Source organism: Colias eurytheme, chromosome 23 (assembly GCF_061535395.1).
Source record: "Colias eurytheme isolate Ceu_HAF_F1 chromosome 23, ilColEury1 Martin Lab GWU primary, whole genome shotgun sequence".
Lineage (NCBI taxonomy): Eukaryota > Metazoa > Arthropoda > Insecta > Lepidoptera > Pieridae > Colias > Colias eurytheme.
In genome coordinates, this window is record NC_143002.1 from 7,016,243 (window position 1) to 7,033,044 (window position 16,802).

A 16,802-nucleotide genomic window follows, 5' to 3' on the forward strand; every position below is an offset into this window, starting at 1 on the left:
TTCTTATTCTTTCGAGCATATGGATTACGTTACATGTCATCTGAATTTTGTGTATTTAGAATTCGTGTGTCTGGATTGTAAAACGTCGTACAAATGAAGAAATGCGCAAATGAAATTCGAAGTGGTGATTATATTATGGCACACAATTTTCGAAATTTTAAAAAACAAGGTTATGAAAAAATGTATAAACGTTTTCGGGATAATGATATTCAGAATATTAAAATTCTAAATTAAGATAGGTAGCCATGTGCGTGTAACATACGTATGTGTATATATTGTGTGTGTGTTAAATATCCTGCCTCTCACAGCTTTCAATTTATTTTTTACTAGCTGCGCTCTGTGTGATGATATATAGCCTATAGCCTTATGATGGGCTATCCAACATATAACGGCGAAATAATTTTTCAAATCGGAGCAGTAGTTCCTGAAATTAGCGCGGTCAAACAAACAAACTCTTCAGCTTTATAATATTAAGTATAGATTATGTATTCTAAGGGGAGATATTTTTGTGCATGACTGTGCGTGTGCGTGCGTGCGTTTGTATGTTAACATCTCCTACCCCCTTTTATTTTTATTTTTTCTCATTTCATACTAACCCTTAGCGAACACGTTGAGCTCCGCGAAACAGCCGGTCTCTATCATCTCGCTCTGCCACGGTATAGACACGGAGCCCGTGTTGAACTTGCCGTAGAACGTGTCGTCGCCGGCGTCTAAGTTCACGCCTTTTACTGTCGAGAACTGCTCGATGTCGAGTACGTCTTTTGCGTATACCGCGTGCGGCTGTAAATGTATAGAAAAAGAAGAAAATAAATTTTAAGTTTAGAAATGTTCTCATTTCCCGTTTAAGTGTACCTATATGGCCAATAGAACCTATGCCATTAGTATAAAGTATATCTGCCGTTTTCATAATAAAACGGTTGAATCTATACTATTGAATTGAGTGAGTTCAATTATTAGACATTGTAAAAGAATTTCTTTTTTATATTTGATATAAAGGATACATTGTATGCGTTGTGCGCAAAAATAATATGCATGCGAGCGAACATATGAAGAACTAGCATGTGATAAAAACTAAATAATTCGTTTTGATGTTTGAATGTGTTCACCGGCGCTACTGCACGCACCTGCACCAGCTGTTGCTAGTTGCCACCTATATACTTGCCAGTTTGTTCAAATTGTAAGCACTTAGTAGCCGCCGCCATCGCATCGGCCAGTAGCTAAAGTCGTATTTTTAATTAGACGAAGTCAACTGACGTTTACTGTGTTGTCAGTTTTTGATGAAATAAAAATAGCGTTGTAACAAAGTGAAAGATTTAAAAAAAGAACTGAATTCATCACTATTACTTTAAATGTGGCACCATTATTTTACAAAGTGACATTAGCTGCTGTCAGATAGCTTCGTCTTATTAAAAATACGACTATAGTATATTTCACTGCTTACCGTCCCTCAAAAAGCGTCGCTTTCAGTTTTAGCTAGGCGACAAGCCTAGACCTAATCATGTATCTTGCTAACGATGGTAATAACGTTGCACACGCTCCACTATGACGTTGAGCGTGTACATATGTCTTACTAGCTGTGCCGCGCGGTTTTACCCGCGTGGCCACACTCCTGTTGTTCATAGCGTGATGATATATAGCCTTCCTCGATGAATGAACTATCTAACACCGAAAGAATTTTTCAAATCGGACCAGCAGTTCCTGAGATTAGCGCGTTCAAACAAGCAAACTCTTCAGCTTTATAATATTAAAGGCTTATTAGACCTTACTAAATTCAGTCTTCTAAATCAGGATTCTAATTAGGTCCCTAAAGATTTAGTGAGTCAGTAGCCGTACTTTTTATAAAATTTAGAAACCTACCTTCCTAAATGCGATTGCATTTGTCTGAATTTATTGAGTGAATCATTTAGACAACTGAATTTAGTAAAGTCTAATAAGTAGTGTCCGACCGAACTTTCGGTTTCGGCCTGGAAACCAGTTTCGGTCGGACACTACTAATAAGCCTATTAGTATAGATTCCCTATGCCCCGTTCACACTCACGTCAGGCACAAACGGCGCGTCCACCATGCCGGCCTCGAGGCGCGCCCAGTTGAGTCTCGCGAAGAAGCGGTGCGCCTTCACACACGCCGCCCCCCGCCGCCCCGCACCGCCCCCCAGTCGTGCGCCAGCGCTTTTGGCCAGTAACGCGCCGCATAGTGAACGAGCGCACTCGCTGAACTTGCTCGAGTACTTCTCTGGCTCGTGCTACACAATAGAACAAGTTAAATAAGTTCAAATTATTCGTTGCAATTGAGGGTGCTTTTCTACCACGTTTTGATATATTGATGTTTGTAACTTTAAACTAACCTTTTGGTAGTCTGCTGGAACGTGACGAGTTAAAATTATTCATTTCAATTAAATTCAATGACAAAACAAAACACAAAACAGGGCCACGATATGAACCTTGGGGAACACCCGAAGTACTTAGTTATAAAGTTTTGAAATTAATAACAACTAACTGCAGCGTCATAATTAAAAATTTAACAACATTCTACTGCCTTAATAGTTTGCAAGCCAACATAGTATTCATCTGTAAACAACAACTTCTGACAACTTTATATGTAGCAGCAAACGATCCACCTTATCAAATGCTTTACCAAAATCATGTCAGTCTGTTTAAGGAATCAGTATATATATCGAAGGTAAACTATATTATTTCGCCGTTTACAAACGCTGGGCATTTTGTAATATGTCGAGAATTTGTAATCAGAAATCTTTAGTTCGGCTAAAGGGACGGATTAGGTTAGATTCGTGTTTTTTTTTTAAACTACACGTTTGGTAAAAGTAAATCCTCAGCGATTATTACAATATGCCAAGCGTTTGTAAAGTGACCGACGATGTTTATAAACGGAGGAAATTGTACAATTTTCCTGCGACACATACACTCTGCACTCGTATAGTACTATATCCATGGCGGGACTTATATTTGTATAAGATCTGAATTGTACCCATATTCATGAATAAAAATATTTGAATTTGGATTTTAATTTGAATTTGAATCCCTTACCTTCACTCTCCTATCCACTTCCTCTCTCTTAACTTTCTCTTTCCTCGCGCGAAATGGCGCTCTGCCTTCGATCATTTCGTACACGAGACACCCGAAGGAAAACCAGTCCGGGCTGAAAGTGTAGCGTTCATTGTCTATCACCTGGAATAATTTAGGTTAAATATAAGAAAAAAATAATTTTCTGGTTTGCTAAGGATAGATTAAAAAATTAACAAAAAATAATGCGTTAAATTGCCGGTTTGCTAATTACAGATTATAAAATGAAGAAAAAAAATTCATTTAAATGTAAACAGATCACAACATTTAGACAGTTTACAATCTCGTGAGTTATAACTTATATTATAAGCTAACGGTGTTAATAATCTTACGGTGGCATATACAACTAAACAAGGTCGCATATAGCCCCACCACACATATTCATTTATCAACCTTATGGCTCACACAATAAGGTCGCAAACACTTCACCTCTTACTCAACAACGTCACATACCGCACACAAGCAATTCCTGCCTTTACGGTGCACACAATAAGATCGCAAACACCATCCCTCTAGCACACTTACGTTCAACTAAACAACGTCACACACACTAGCGACTACCAACCTTACACAATAATTTCAGTGATAGTAAATTGCTAAAAAATATGTTATGACGATTCAAAAGTAGAAGAAGTCTTATTGAATAAATACAAGCAATCAGAGGCGGCTCGTCCTAAGGAGCGCTGGGGGGTAACCGGCACCTTTAGAATAACAGTCTTATTATGGGTACGTTTTGTTGCGTTCACAAAATAATCTTACTTTTTTGGCACCGGGACCTTCTAAAACATATGGAAACCAATTGCAACAAGACTGTTTCGAGCGGTTTCGAGACGTCAATCGAAAAATTGGAACCGGCACGCTCTCTTTGACATTTAGCATTCTTGTTATAATGTCAATAATGACAGTTTTAAGCAATTTTAGTGAAGTTGTAAATATGGAACTTTTATAACATTATTTTGAATATTATTAAAAGAATACACATCAAATTTAAGTGAAACGTATGTAGTTGGAAATCTATTTAATAAATGAAGCTTTTAAAGAAGATAATACATTTATTATATTAAAAATGCAAAATTAACATAACTACATCGGGTTGTTCCAAGAAAAGGCTTCAAACCTTTTGATTTAAGAAGAATCGTGTAAATAATTTATTATTGCGAAGTGCGCAATCATCACGAGTCTCTATGAGATATGGGGGCATCATATGAACAATCTTAAAATACAATTATAACCTACAGATTTATCTGTGTAAGATAAAAGTAATGTAAGTACCATACCCAATGCAAATCTTAAGAGTATATTTAAAAATACGTTTGTTTATGTACACATTCTCCACTTGTTATTTCTCTATATAATAAAATGCAACCCTACTTATTCTCTAAACATAAATTTTATCTAATACCTACTTAATGTAAATCTATAAAAGATTGTTTATTATTTCTTCTTGATTCAATTTATTTTATCATGTTATATTATTTATATAATAAAACACTTAAAAGTAAATCTACACTCAAATGCACTACCCATATTATACTTATGTTAAGGATCTCATTTAATTTTGAGAAATAATACCATTATTTATTTCCAGATTCTACAATCAATTCCGAGCACTAGGAATAAGATTACCCAGCGTAACCACATGGAAGCATTGATAGTATTCAAGAAGCTATAAAGTGCCAGCGCAACATATGAATATATTTTTTCAATAGGAAGCAATATCATGCTATAAATGTATTAGTGCAATTAAAAACATATTTTATAAATCCAAAATCTTTATTTAGTCCTTTTTATTTATTCATTGACAAAACATTTGCTCCTTTACTTCTCTTGATAACATTTATATATAAAAAAATGTAATAAAACATGGAATTATTTGAAAATAGATTCAATTCTATTTTGATTAAATATTAATAATTAGGTATATTACTCAAATCCAAATTTGTAAGTAAATAGCATATTAAAAAGACCCTTGATTAAAAAAATAAAGTCTTATTTATAATACCAGCCTTTAAAACTTAAAATGCAATAAACAAAAACTTTATATTTACATCACAATGAATAATTCCTACACTAATAGATTAATGGTATTTATATTTTTATTTTAATTTAAATCAATTATTGTATTTGCATAATATAGAGTAGATAAATAATTCAAAAACTTGCAGTACTTATGTATACTTTTAATTTCATTTTTATTAAACTTAAAAGTTAAAATGAAAACAATGTAGGTACTATATTAAGGTACAATTAAATTTTTACATTTTCTTTGAATATTTTAAGTGTAGACATGGTGGCGCCTCCCCCAACTTGAAGTTCTCACTACCACATGATCATCTCCCAAGCCGGTACTTCCTTGTTCAATGTTTGGGCAAGCCGGCAATCAACACAACTGTGAAAGATAAATTGGATTTAAACTGATTCTTTGTTGCTTTAACATTTAATAAGTATATTTAATATGTTTACTTTTATTATTAAAGGGCTTGTCATGGTGTATGTAATTTAAGATGTTTTTTTAAACAATGTCGGTATAGTTTGTTAAATAATAAATACTTTATTTGTTAATCATTTTTCAAGTATTTTAACATTTTAGTTGTTTATCTTGCAATTCTTAATATCGTATTAAAAAAAAGTTAAATGTGTAGGTGTGTAATTCCCACAGGTAATTCCTTACAAAATTGTTAATATAAGTAGCTTCTAACCAAACATAGATAGGTTTGCTTATAAATTAATATAAATATTTACTTTTGACCAGCTGCTCTAGTTTTTGTGAACTCCCAAATCATTTGCACTTAAACTTTCAGCAGAGAATTCTATCAACTTCGTCTCATCATAACTTTTACCTCGTTGGGAGTTATTCATGTAAGTACCTATCTTTGTCTTTGTAATTTCGGGGTCAGGGAGCTTCGCGCACTCTGCACAATGTTCTGCTGTAAGTTAAATAAAAATTACTTCAATTAAGTAACAATAATCAAAACAGACGAAATCATGCAAAAACCAAAACTTTATTCGTAAAAATATATCTCTGTAGTCTGTTATCATAAATCGTCCTTACTCGTACTTTATCTTACCTTGCTATTTCAATATTGCTTTTTCGCACTTTCTCATTTATCCAGAGATGAGATTCACATATTTAAGTTTATGTTTATCTTAAATTTTAGTAATATGAATTATTAGGACAGTGACATGACATTTTGATTTTTGACGTTTAATGTTCGATACAAATCATTACGACTTGGCCTAAAAGCCTCGTAGCCAAACCATTAATCTTAAAAAAATAGACAAAACTTCGGAATTCATTCGCTCTTTGGACATTGTAGGCAATCGTATAGTAATCATGTTGAAAAGGCTCCCGGTACCAAAATAAAGTAAGATTATTTTGTGAACTCAACAAAACAAGGTTGTTATTATAAAAATGGCGGTGATTGAAAATTAAACGTCAAAAATCCAAATGTCATAATCACTGTCCTCGTATTATTATCTAAAATTTGGATAAATCAAATTGAAAAATTGCGAAAGATAAGTAATATGCATTAAAGAATGCATGAAAGAGGCATGAAAGAGCAATTGAAATAGCAAGGTAAGATAATATACGAGTAATAATTAATATATCTAAAACATTGGACGATTTATGATAACACAGATATATTTTTACGAATAAAGTATTGGTTTTTGCATGATTTCGTCTGTTTTGATTATTGTTAATTGAAGTAATTTTTATTTAACTTGCAGCAGAACATTGTGCAGAGTGCGCGAAGCTCCTTGACCCTGAAGTTACAAAGACAAAGGTACATAAATAACTCCCAACGAGTTAAAAGTTATGCTGAGACGAAGTTGATAGAATTCTCTGAAAGTATTAAGTGCAAATGATTTGGGAGTTCACAAAAACTAGAGCAGCTGGTCAAAAGTAAATATTTATATTAATTTATAAGCAAACCTACTTATCTATGTTTGGTTAGAAGCTACTTATATTAAAAGTTTTCTAAGGCATTGTACCTACACATTTAAGTTTTTTTTATACAATATTAAGAATTGCAAGATAAACAACTAAAACGTTGAAATACTTGAAAAATTATTAACAAATAAGGTATTTAACAAACCATACCGACATTGTTTAAAAAACTTCTTTTTAGACGTTTACATACACCATGACAAGCCCTTTAACCCGTGACACGTTCTACGCACAATATTTGTGTCGTAACGCAAATTGTACTGTAGCGTACTGCGCACAAACTCTGTGCCTAACGCGGCCCGTGACATTGAAGGCCATCTGTAGTGAATTACAAGTGAATGTTTCCAGTATAAAAAATATTTCTCTATGCCTTAAACATTTATAATTCGAATCGACACGACTCCGAGACAGGCAATAGAGACCAAAACCACAAAATAAAAAAAAAAAGTGAATCATTGATTGAGTTGCGTCATCGGCCATAGTTTGTGACATTTGTCTTGTTCAACGAATATTTGGATTGTGAATTATGCCGAGAGGAATAATTAGATGAGTGATAATTGAGACGTATATTACTGGAAATTTTACGTAGAATACGTTTATGATATTGGTTTTAGGGATATTTGAAGAATACTCAGTGAAAAAGTGTCTCAACTTTTCAGTGCGGAAGACGCAAAATGGCGCTTTTTTTCTTGTTTGTGAATAATGGAGATTTGTTATTATTCATAGTGAAATACGTTGTGTTAAATGTGTGAAAATATAAGTGAATGTATTTGGCAATCGTGTAGTGATATGAAAACGTGAATATGATCATTTGATGACTCAGCATTATCATGTAAGTGTTAGTATGTAAGCAATTAAAATTAAAACAAAAGAAAATCATTTTTTTATAATTTTATAGAAAAAATATATCGTCATGATTACATTTTTATGCTATAACTAGTTTCTTCCTCTTTCCAAAAATATATAATACATGGCATATAATTATAGAACAATAGGGTAAATAAAATTTTCAAACTCGGTAGTCATAAAAAAGCTAGATTTCGTGAACTCCCTTGACACTATCGGGATCGGTGCCGGCTGTGCGCCAGACGCGTGATAGGTTAATAATAAAAGTAAACATATTAAATGTACTTATTAAATGTTAAAGCAACAAAGAATCAGTTTAAATCCAATTTATCTTTCACAGTTGTGTTGATTGCCGGCTTGCCCAAACATTGAACAAGGAAGTACCGGCTTGGGAGATGATCATGTGGTAGTGAGAACTTCAAGTTGGGGGAGGCGCCACCATGTCTACACTTAAAATATTCATATTTGTATCATACATCTGAAAATGTAAAAAATTAATTGTACCTTATTATAGTACCTACATTGTTTTCATTTAAGTTTAATAAAAATGAAATTAAAAGTATACATAAGTGCTGCAAGTTTTTAAATTATTTATCTACTCTTTATTGTGCAAATACAATAATTGATTTAAATTTAAAATAAAAATATAAATACCATTAATCTATTAGTGTAGGAATTATTCATTGTGATGTAAATATAAAGTTTTTGTTTATTGCATTTTAAGTTTTAAAGGCTGGTACTATAAATAAAACTTAATTTTTTTTAATCAAGGGTGTTTTTAATATGCTATTTACTTACAAATTTGGATTTGAGTTATATATATCTACCTAATTGTTTTTAATAAATATTTAAGCTAAATAGAATTGAATCTAATTTCGAATACTTCCATGTTTTATCACTTTTTTTATATAAATGATATCAAGAGAAGTAAAGGAGCAAATGATTTGTCAATAAATAAATAAAAAGGACTAAATAAAGATTTTGGATTTATAAATGTTTTTTATTGCACTTAAACATTTAAAGTATGATATTGCTTCCTATTGAAAAAAATATATTCATGTTGCGCTGGCACTATGGCTTCTTGAATACTATCAATGCTTCCATGTGGTTACTCTGGGTAATCTTATTCCTAGTGCTCGGAATTGATTGTAGAATCTGGAAATAAATAATGGTTTTATTTCTCAAAATTAAATGAGATCCTTAACAACAGATTACATAAGTATAATATGGGTAGTGCATTTGAGTGTAGATTTACTTTTATAGTCTTATATTCTATATAGGTAAATAATAACATGATAAAATATAATATTGAATCATGAAGAAATAATAAACAATCTTTTATAGATTTACATTAAGTATTAGATAAAATTTATGTTTAGGGAATAAGTAGAGTTGCATTTTATTATACAGAGAAATAACAAGTGGAGAATGTGTAGTTATACAGACGTATTTTTAAATAGATTTGCATAAGGTATGGTACTTACATTACTTTTATCTTACACAGATAAATCTGTAGGTTATATTGTATTTTCAAATTGTTCATATGATGCCCCCATATCTCATAGGGACTCGTGATGATTACGCACTTGTTTACTATTTAGGTACACGATTCTTCTTAAATCAAAAGGTTTGAAGCCTTTTCTTCGAACAAGCCGATGTAAAGTTCTATTATTATCTGATAACTGTCAAATTGTCAAATAGATCGCAGTTCGCACCGGTCCCAATAATTGAGTGAACTATTACGAGTGGCGTCATCAAAATTGCTAGAAAAACAAAATCAGTTTAACGCTGCAACAAGCTTGCGTTAAGGGTGTCACGGTACGAAAAGACATAGTAATGTTATAATAAGCTTGCTATAAGAGATGGCGGTTACCCCCCTGGTGCAGTGAACTCCCATAAACAATTATAATAAAATCATACTCCTTAATTTAATTATTAACATTAATTATTACTATTTAAAATCAATCGTAATCTTTAAAACTACTGTTAATACCCATGAATATATCCATCATTCCATCATCCCATACACCTGTATAATACCTACTGTATTATGTAACGCGCGAAGCGGTGCACTCACGATTGCGCTCCAATGAAAAAAGATTTAGTACATTTCCTAATACGAAATACAATAGGAGTGAAAGAGAGGGTTTTGCCAGAGCCCTGCGCGTGAAACAAAAGATTTTCTATGGAAAAGTAGCAAAATTCGGTGCGCCGCACCCGCAAACGTTGCCGGTTCGTTTTCACCGCCCGACAGCACAGCGATTGCGACGTTGCTAGTTGCCACGTCTATAATATAAACAAACCTGTGAAACAAACACTCGACTCTCGAGTCAACTTCAATGCACGCGCGCGATTCATGCAATTTTCTAATTAAAATTATAAAATACGTGTTGAAATAGCCTGTAGTTATCAGTATTACTTGTGAGTGTTAAAATGAACAATAATTATAATGTGGCGTTCATTAAAAAGTGTGATAAAACGTTACAAATTCGGCTTGAATGTAAAGCTAAGGGACCGCCACGGCCTGAACTTGATTTTACGCAAAAATGTACGACAAAAACGAAAACATATACGCGTGTGTTTAAATCTGAACAACATGTGAAAACACCGTGGTTGTGTGGTTGTGATGAAGCAACAACAGATATTTACGAATGTCTTGTCGCTTTAAGTTATAGATATTTTTGCACACCAAAAAGAAAGACGTATGTATTTCCTTTATAAGTAATTTTTTTGATAAATGTACTGCTTTACACCAAGTATTTTCAGTGTTTTATTTCAAGTGAACACCCATAAAATTTTGTCACGAGCCGCCTCTGCAAGCAATTCCCGAACTCGAACTGACCTCGGGCGCCATGTACCCCACAGTGCCGACCCGCCCCCGCACGGACCCCCCCTCGGGCACGTCCACCGCCAGACCGAGGTCCGATATGCGCACGTGGCCCGCGTCGTCCAGCAGTATGTTCTCGGGCTTGCAGTCACTGAAATATATTATATATTTATTAGTTGGGTAATTCACAAATTATAGCTGTGTAATTTATATGTTAATATATAATTGTGGAGGAAGGAAGGTGGAATTCCTTCATCGAAAAAGGGAGGATCCTCGACCAGTCTACTCGACTGGCCGGCCGTGAAGGCTGTGAAGGCCGTGAAGGTGATGGATGATGTCTGAAAGTTGTATATATGCTCTGTAGCGAAAACATTTCGCTTGCGCGATTCAGAGCGAGGTGTCGCTACAATAATAATTCATTAATTCATTAAATAGTTGAAATAAGTAGTGTGTCGTCTTGTCAAAAGTATCTAAGCGAGTGTTCAATATTATATTTCATAACGATGTGAATATTGAAAACTTTGCTTTAGGGCCGATGTTACAATCCCTGGTTAAAACTTACCCGTCGAATTAAGTATTACACGATAATGTTAAAATGTCACCTGTAAACCGTTAATTGCATGCAATAAGAATACATTTTGAAATGGTAGTTTATTACGTTATTCAACGAACAATTTTTAACCGAGGATTGAAAAATCAGCCCTTATTCAATAAATTATTTTTCGATGCTTGTCTCGAGACATAGCAGGGTAAAAAACAATACGGGCAATCCTGTTTTTATAAAAACAGTTTATGTTTCTATCATTATTCTTGTTTTGCTGTTATTTCTGTTACTATTGTAAGGTGCAAATCTTACTTGCAAAATTATTTTTCAAAAAATTTTTCATCATTTTTTCTTTAATTCCTAGCATTTTTGGTACTGTTCTAGGAATCTTTTTTTTTTTTACCGGTAAACAATCCCCATCTTGTGCAAATGCTCCAACCCACACGCAACCTGTGCCGCGTAGAACCGCGCCCGCTCGAGCCCGAGCCCGCTCTCCGCACCGCACATGTTGTATATATGGAACTTTAGATCACCGCCTGAAAAATTTTAAGAGAATAATTATTTTATTGCATAGCTTCTATCGCGGGCCTTGAGCGCGGGGATCGAATCCAGAAATTTAGTATCGAAAAACCTCACGCTCCCCACGGGGACGGGCGCGGAGGTGTGGCTTGAAGGCATAGCATGCAATAGCTTTACCGCGGCAGTCCCCGAGTGACACACGTCTTTTTTTAATTATAAAAAACTTCATTTGCCTCCAAATTATTAGAACTAAACAAAATTTAAATAGGACCAATCACAAGGAACTGGCTTGAAAATAAAATTATCTTCAAAATTATCAATACCAGATGTTATCGAGCATTTTGCGTCCTATCACATTGAGGTATTTCTATGACTCTGCACTAAGAATGGAGCAGAGAGCTTTGCACTTTATAAGAATGTTTATAAGAACTTGTCAAGAACGTTAGGTACTTGTAAATATCGTTGATAATTGACAACCAACATTTGCCTATACAAACGACAAAATCACAATTCACAACCATGAGCAATGCCCTTCCCCACAAAACTTATAATCCACTAGTCCTTTCCCCTAAAACTCACCATTCATTATAGTCAACACGAGGCACAAGCATCCTTCGTCACAACGAAACGAAAGCGCGAGTTGATCCGTTGCAAGATCTACTTCTCGATACCACCTACCACTCACAATAGTGAGTAATCCTCTTACTCCAAAAACTCACAACTTATCAGAATTGTGAGCAATTTCTCCCCAAAAACTCACCATTCATAATAGTCAACACGAGGCACAATGCATCTTTTGTTTCATACGCATACGCGAGGTTCACAACGAAACATGAGTTGATCCGCTGCAGGATCTACTTATCGATAATAGACACCTACCACTCACAATAGTGAGCAATTTAACCCCTTACTCCAAAAACTCACAATTTATCAGAATTGTGAGCAATTTCTCCCCAGAAACTCACCATTCATAATAGTCAACACGAGGCACAATGCATCTTTCGTCTCATACGCATACGCGAGGTTCACAACGAAACGTGAGTTGATCCGTTGCAAGATTTGTTTCTCAATCAGCACCATCGCTTCGCCCTTGCGTTTCTTGATACGCTTCTTTTCGAGCTTTTTGCACGCGTACATTTTGCCCGTCGCTCGCACCTGTGGAGTTATTGTTTCCGAATCAGTGTTAATTAAAAAAAGTACTAATTGAAATTGCTTCTAAATTAATTGAATTATTTATTAATTTTTTGCAGATTTACTGTAATGCAATTTTACATTCAATTTACAAAATATTAGTACATAAAAATGATTATCATTAACAAGTTTATTCACAAAGATTACAAGGATAAAAACGTTTTGAGTTTGAAAAAGGTATCCTGACATGCTACTTTACCATCTAGCAAGACAAGTCGTATTTTAACCTAACAAAGACATTTCCACATGAAATAAGTTTTCTATACCAACAAATATACCTTTGAAAAGAGTCTTCTAAGGCCATTCTCCCATTGCGATACGCACAGGCGATTCAAGTATCATGTAAGTCTCGGAGACTAGTCGCCGCGGAATATCTCACATACATTGTACCGGTAGCGTAGTGTGCGAGCCTACATACAAATGTATGTGAGATACTCCGCGGCGACTAGTCTCCCGAGACTTGCAGGATACTTGAATCGCCTGTGCGTATCGTAATGGGAGAATGGCCTAACTTCTTCGCAGCAAACAAACTTATCTCCACTAACCTGACAAGCGCAGACCTCGCCAAATCCCCCCTTCCCAAGCACACGGTACATCCGAAACGTGTTCTGCGTGACCGGCTGCGCCTCCAACCACTTCCACTGCAAGTATCTATGGAAATACATCGACCGTTCGAACTCCGCGAACGGCGTGCCCGCTAAGAAATTCTTGACGCATCGTATGCACTCGCTGAATATGTCCTTCGAGCCGCCTGGAATTAGGAGACCAATAGATAAATTTATGTAGCTGAAGAGTTTGTTTGTTTGAACGCGCTTATCTCAGGAACTGCTGGTACGATTTGAATATGTATTTCGGTGTTAGATAGCCCGTTTATCGAGGAAGGCTACTAGACGATAAGCTATATATCATCACGCTAAGCCCAACAGTAGTTGAGCACTGCGGCGAAAACCGCGATGCACAGCTAGTTTAGAAATATTTTTATACATTAACATTGAGTTTAGAGCAATTTACAATTCTAGATATTTTGTGTAATGATCATAGTCCATCGGATTTACCAGTATGTGCCGCTTCCACATGCTGCCCGATTTAATCTAGAGTCCCACGTGTTTAAACAACAAAACTTTATAGTTAGTCAACAGCAACAATTAATGGTAATTTTATACATTATTCGACGAATAAGTTTTATCCAAGCATTGAAAAATCAGTCCTAATAGTAATAAAAGTTTTACTACTCTTACAAGCATATATAGACAAAAAATTAAATCATTTTCATTTAACTACCATTATTTTACCAAACGACTGTTATTACAGAATTCATCTGTTGGAAAAAAGCAATGCATTCAAAACCACAAGGGACCTGCATTTTACATAACTTAACTTTTCCTGTCCTCATCCCTGAATACAGATAATATTTGAGAATCGTAAACGCGTCTATTGTAACGTGAAAATGTGGGTCGCTTCTCTCATGGTGTTGCGCCAGTTTTTATCCCAAATTACGAAACTTCCACAACAATCACTGTATGAATAAATCTCGTGATGGATCAGTATTTAACGGATACATTTGTATCATACCATCTAGATACTCCACATTACGCGATAATATCATCAATTATTCCACCTAAAAACATCGCAATTTGCATGTAATATGGGTAAGTCGTTAAAAAAGAAGATCTTTTCACCTAAATTCTATCAACTTCTATAGTCAGTAATCCAGCCTTTCTTGATGAAGGTGGTAAGACCTTACTACCATGAGACTTTTCAACCACCTACAAGACGGTTTAGGTTTTGGTAAGGAATTACCCTTTTTATTAATTTTTATTAATAATTACCCTTTTTATATTTATTTTTATTAAGGCACCCGCCATCACAGGGTGTTTGCGCTACCTCTGGATTATAGTCCAGACATTTTTGCTTTATACAACCACCCTTACCTTCAAGCAACGCACTCGCGTCTTCAATAACAGCGGCCGGTACCACATCCGTGACCGCCTCCCCATCTTCCGCCTTGAGATAGTGGCTGAACACCTCAGAGGCGAGCGCCACCCGTCCCTCGTCCACCTCGACTTCATACCGCTCCGCCTGAATAACGTCGGGGCGCTGTTATTGGTTAATTATAGTGCTATCCGTTAGATAGAAGTGTTTGTGCATACATTAAATGGTATTTTTGGTATGGAAGTGAAACTACAGTGCTACAAGACAGGAACATTGTGGCAGAATACTTATGCAATGAGTGCTAGTCTAGTGATATCTATTTGAATTGGGTCGATTTTTCAATGCTTGGATAAAACTTATCCGTCCAATAAAATATTACACGATAATATTAAAATGTCACGTAAACTGTCAAATACGGGCAATTAGAATACGTTTTTAAAATGGTAGTTTTATACATTATTCGACGAATAAGTTTTATCCAAGCATTGAAAAGTCGGCCCTTAATTGTTGATGCGAATTTTGGAAAAGTCAAAGTGCGAGTGCAAAAATAGGAAATTTAAGGGACTCTATTATTCTGTCTACTACATATTTATATTTAACTGTAGTATTAATAGTCCAGTCATTTAGTTCAGAAAAACGAGATTACATGGTCACTTATCCGGGAGTCTTTTTTTTATTATAACCACGCAAACGGAAAAGATACGATGTGGCAAGTCTATAAGAGAACATCAAAATTTATAATTTTCAAAAGCTTCCGGAAAGCTTTTTAGACAACACCACCAAATGACTGGACTAGAAGACCGTATCTATAATAAAAATAAACTGTGATTCTAATGACTTCATAATTTATAAATGCGAAAGTTTGGACGGGTGAATTAGATAAGAACAGCTGAAAGTATCTTGATGTAACTTGGCCTATAGTTATAGTCGAACCTACCTTATACAATTTAACATAAGGGTTTAAAATATCTGCCATAAAATGCATAAACAAGGAAGATGCAATCTGAAATCCCCAGGCTAACATTATTTCTTAATAAGTTCGAGTTTATTAATTAGCAGGAAAATAATCTGTTATTTACAACACTAACAACTCTAGTGCTTGTTTTTATGTTTGTTTTACACGCTATGAGAAACAGGTAAATTCCGTACACATAATTAAATAATGTCGTACATATAATTGATATTTTTTTCTAACACATTACGTCACGTTTAATTATAGTTAGTATTACGTATAATACAGATAATTAATTCCTCATCACACATGTGTTTAATGTTATTGGTTATTGGTCAGGAAAATAAACGAAGGAAAACATTTCTAGCACTATTCCAAACGAAAGATTAATTTAGAACGACTTCAAACGATGATAGTAATACCACAGTATTACAATATTATTTCCTAATGGTAATAGTGTGGTAATACATATTATTATTTACTTACAAAACAATATAAGTGCCACTGTATATACCTACATATAAGAATCGCTTACAATAGATACTAGTACATTTAAACTTCTCTAGCTCCACCATCTATTACCATATTTTACAACGGATTACTATAAAAAACATATAGTACATCACACAAACTTTTAGCTTAGCACAGTTCATCGTACCTCAACAAAAGGCGAACTATAATTTGTTTGAGTTTGAGTTTGAAATATATCAAAACACAAACGTGAGCAAACTTAACTCCCGCTGTATATCACTCTACAGCTACAAGCAAAGAATACTACTAGACGCAGAAACTTCGTTACATTGATTAACGATCGGATCGCCCCATTAGATGTGATCATTGAGTTGTGACAGTGACGGATCTGTAGGTTGTAAAAAAAAGTATATTCTATGCGGGTATTTGTATATTAGTGTTGTAGTTTGTAAGTCAGTAGGTGTTCAACTGTTGGAGTGAAAGGACATCTC

The 16,802-nt window shown here is 34.6% G+C and overlaps 1 protein-coding gene and 1 long non-coding RNA gene across 2 annotated transcripts in view; both read right to left on the minus strand.

Moving 5' to 3' along the window:
* The window catches only part of Gprk2 (G protein-coupled receptor kinase 2), a 66,181-nt gene that overhangs the window by 1,900 nt on the left and 47,479 nt on the right, over positions 1 to 16,802 (minus strand). The window contains exons 4-11 of the mRNA XM_090115467.1: positions 14,888 to 15,035; positions 13,502 to 13,707; positions 12,731 to 12,920; positions 11,650 to 11,782; positions 10,718 to 10,853; positions 3,045 to 3,185; positions 2,039 to 2,242; positions 597 to 780 (exon numbers count right to left, since the gene is read on the minus strand). Of these exons, the coding sequence (XP_089971593.1) occupies positions 597 to 780; positions 2,039 to 2,242; positions 3,045 to 3,185; positions 10,718 to 10,853; positions 11,650 to 11,782; positions 12,731 to 12,920; positions 13,502 to 13,707; positions 14,888 to 15,035 (1,342 nt within the window). The remainder of the gene's footprint in view (positions 1 to 596; positions 781 to 2,038; positions 2,243 to 3,044; positions 3,186 to 10,717; positions 10,854 to 11,649; positions 11,783 to 12,730; positions 12,921 to 13,501; positions 13,708 to 14,887; positions 15,036 to 16,802) is intronic.
* On the minus strand, positions 5,376 to 6,231 carry LOC149898382 (uncharacterized). The gene is made up of 3 exons (XR_016458078.1): positions 6,149 to 6,231; positions 5,823 to 6,007; positions 5,376 to 5,469 (listed from the first exon to the last, which is right to left on the minus strand). It is a non-coding gene; the product is annotated as an uncharacterized LOC149898382 (long non-coding RNA).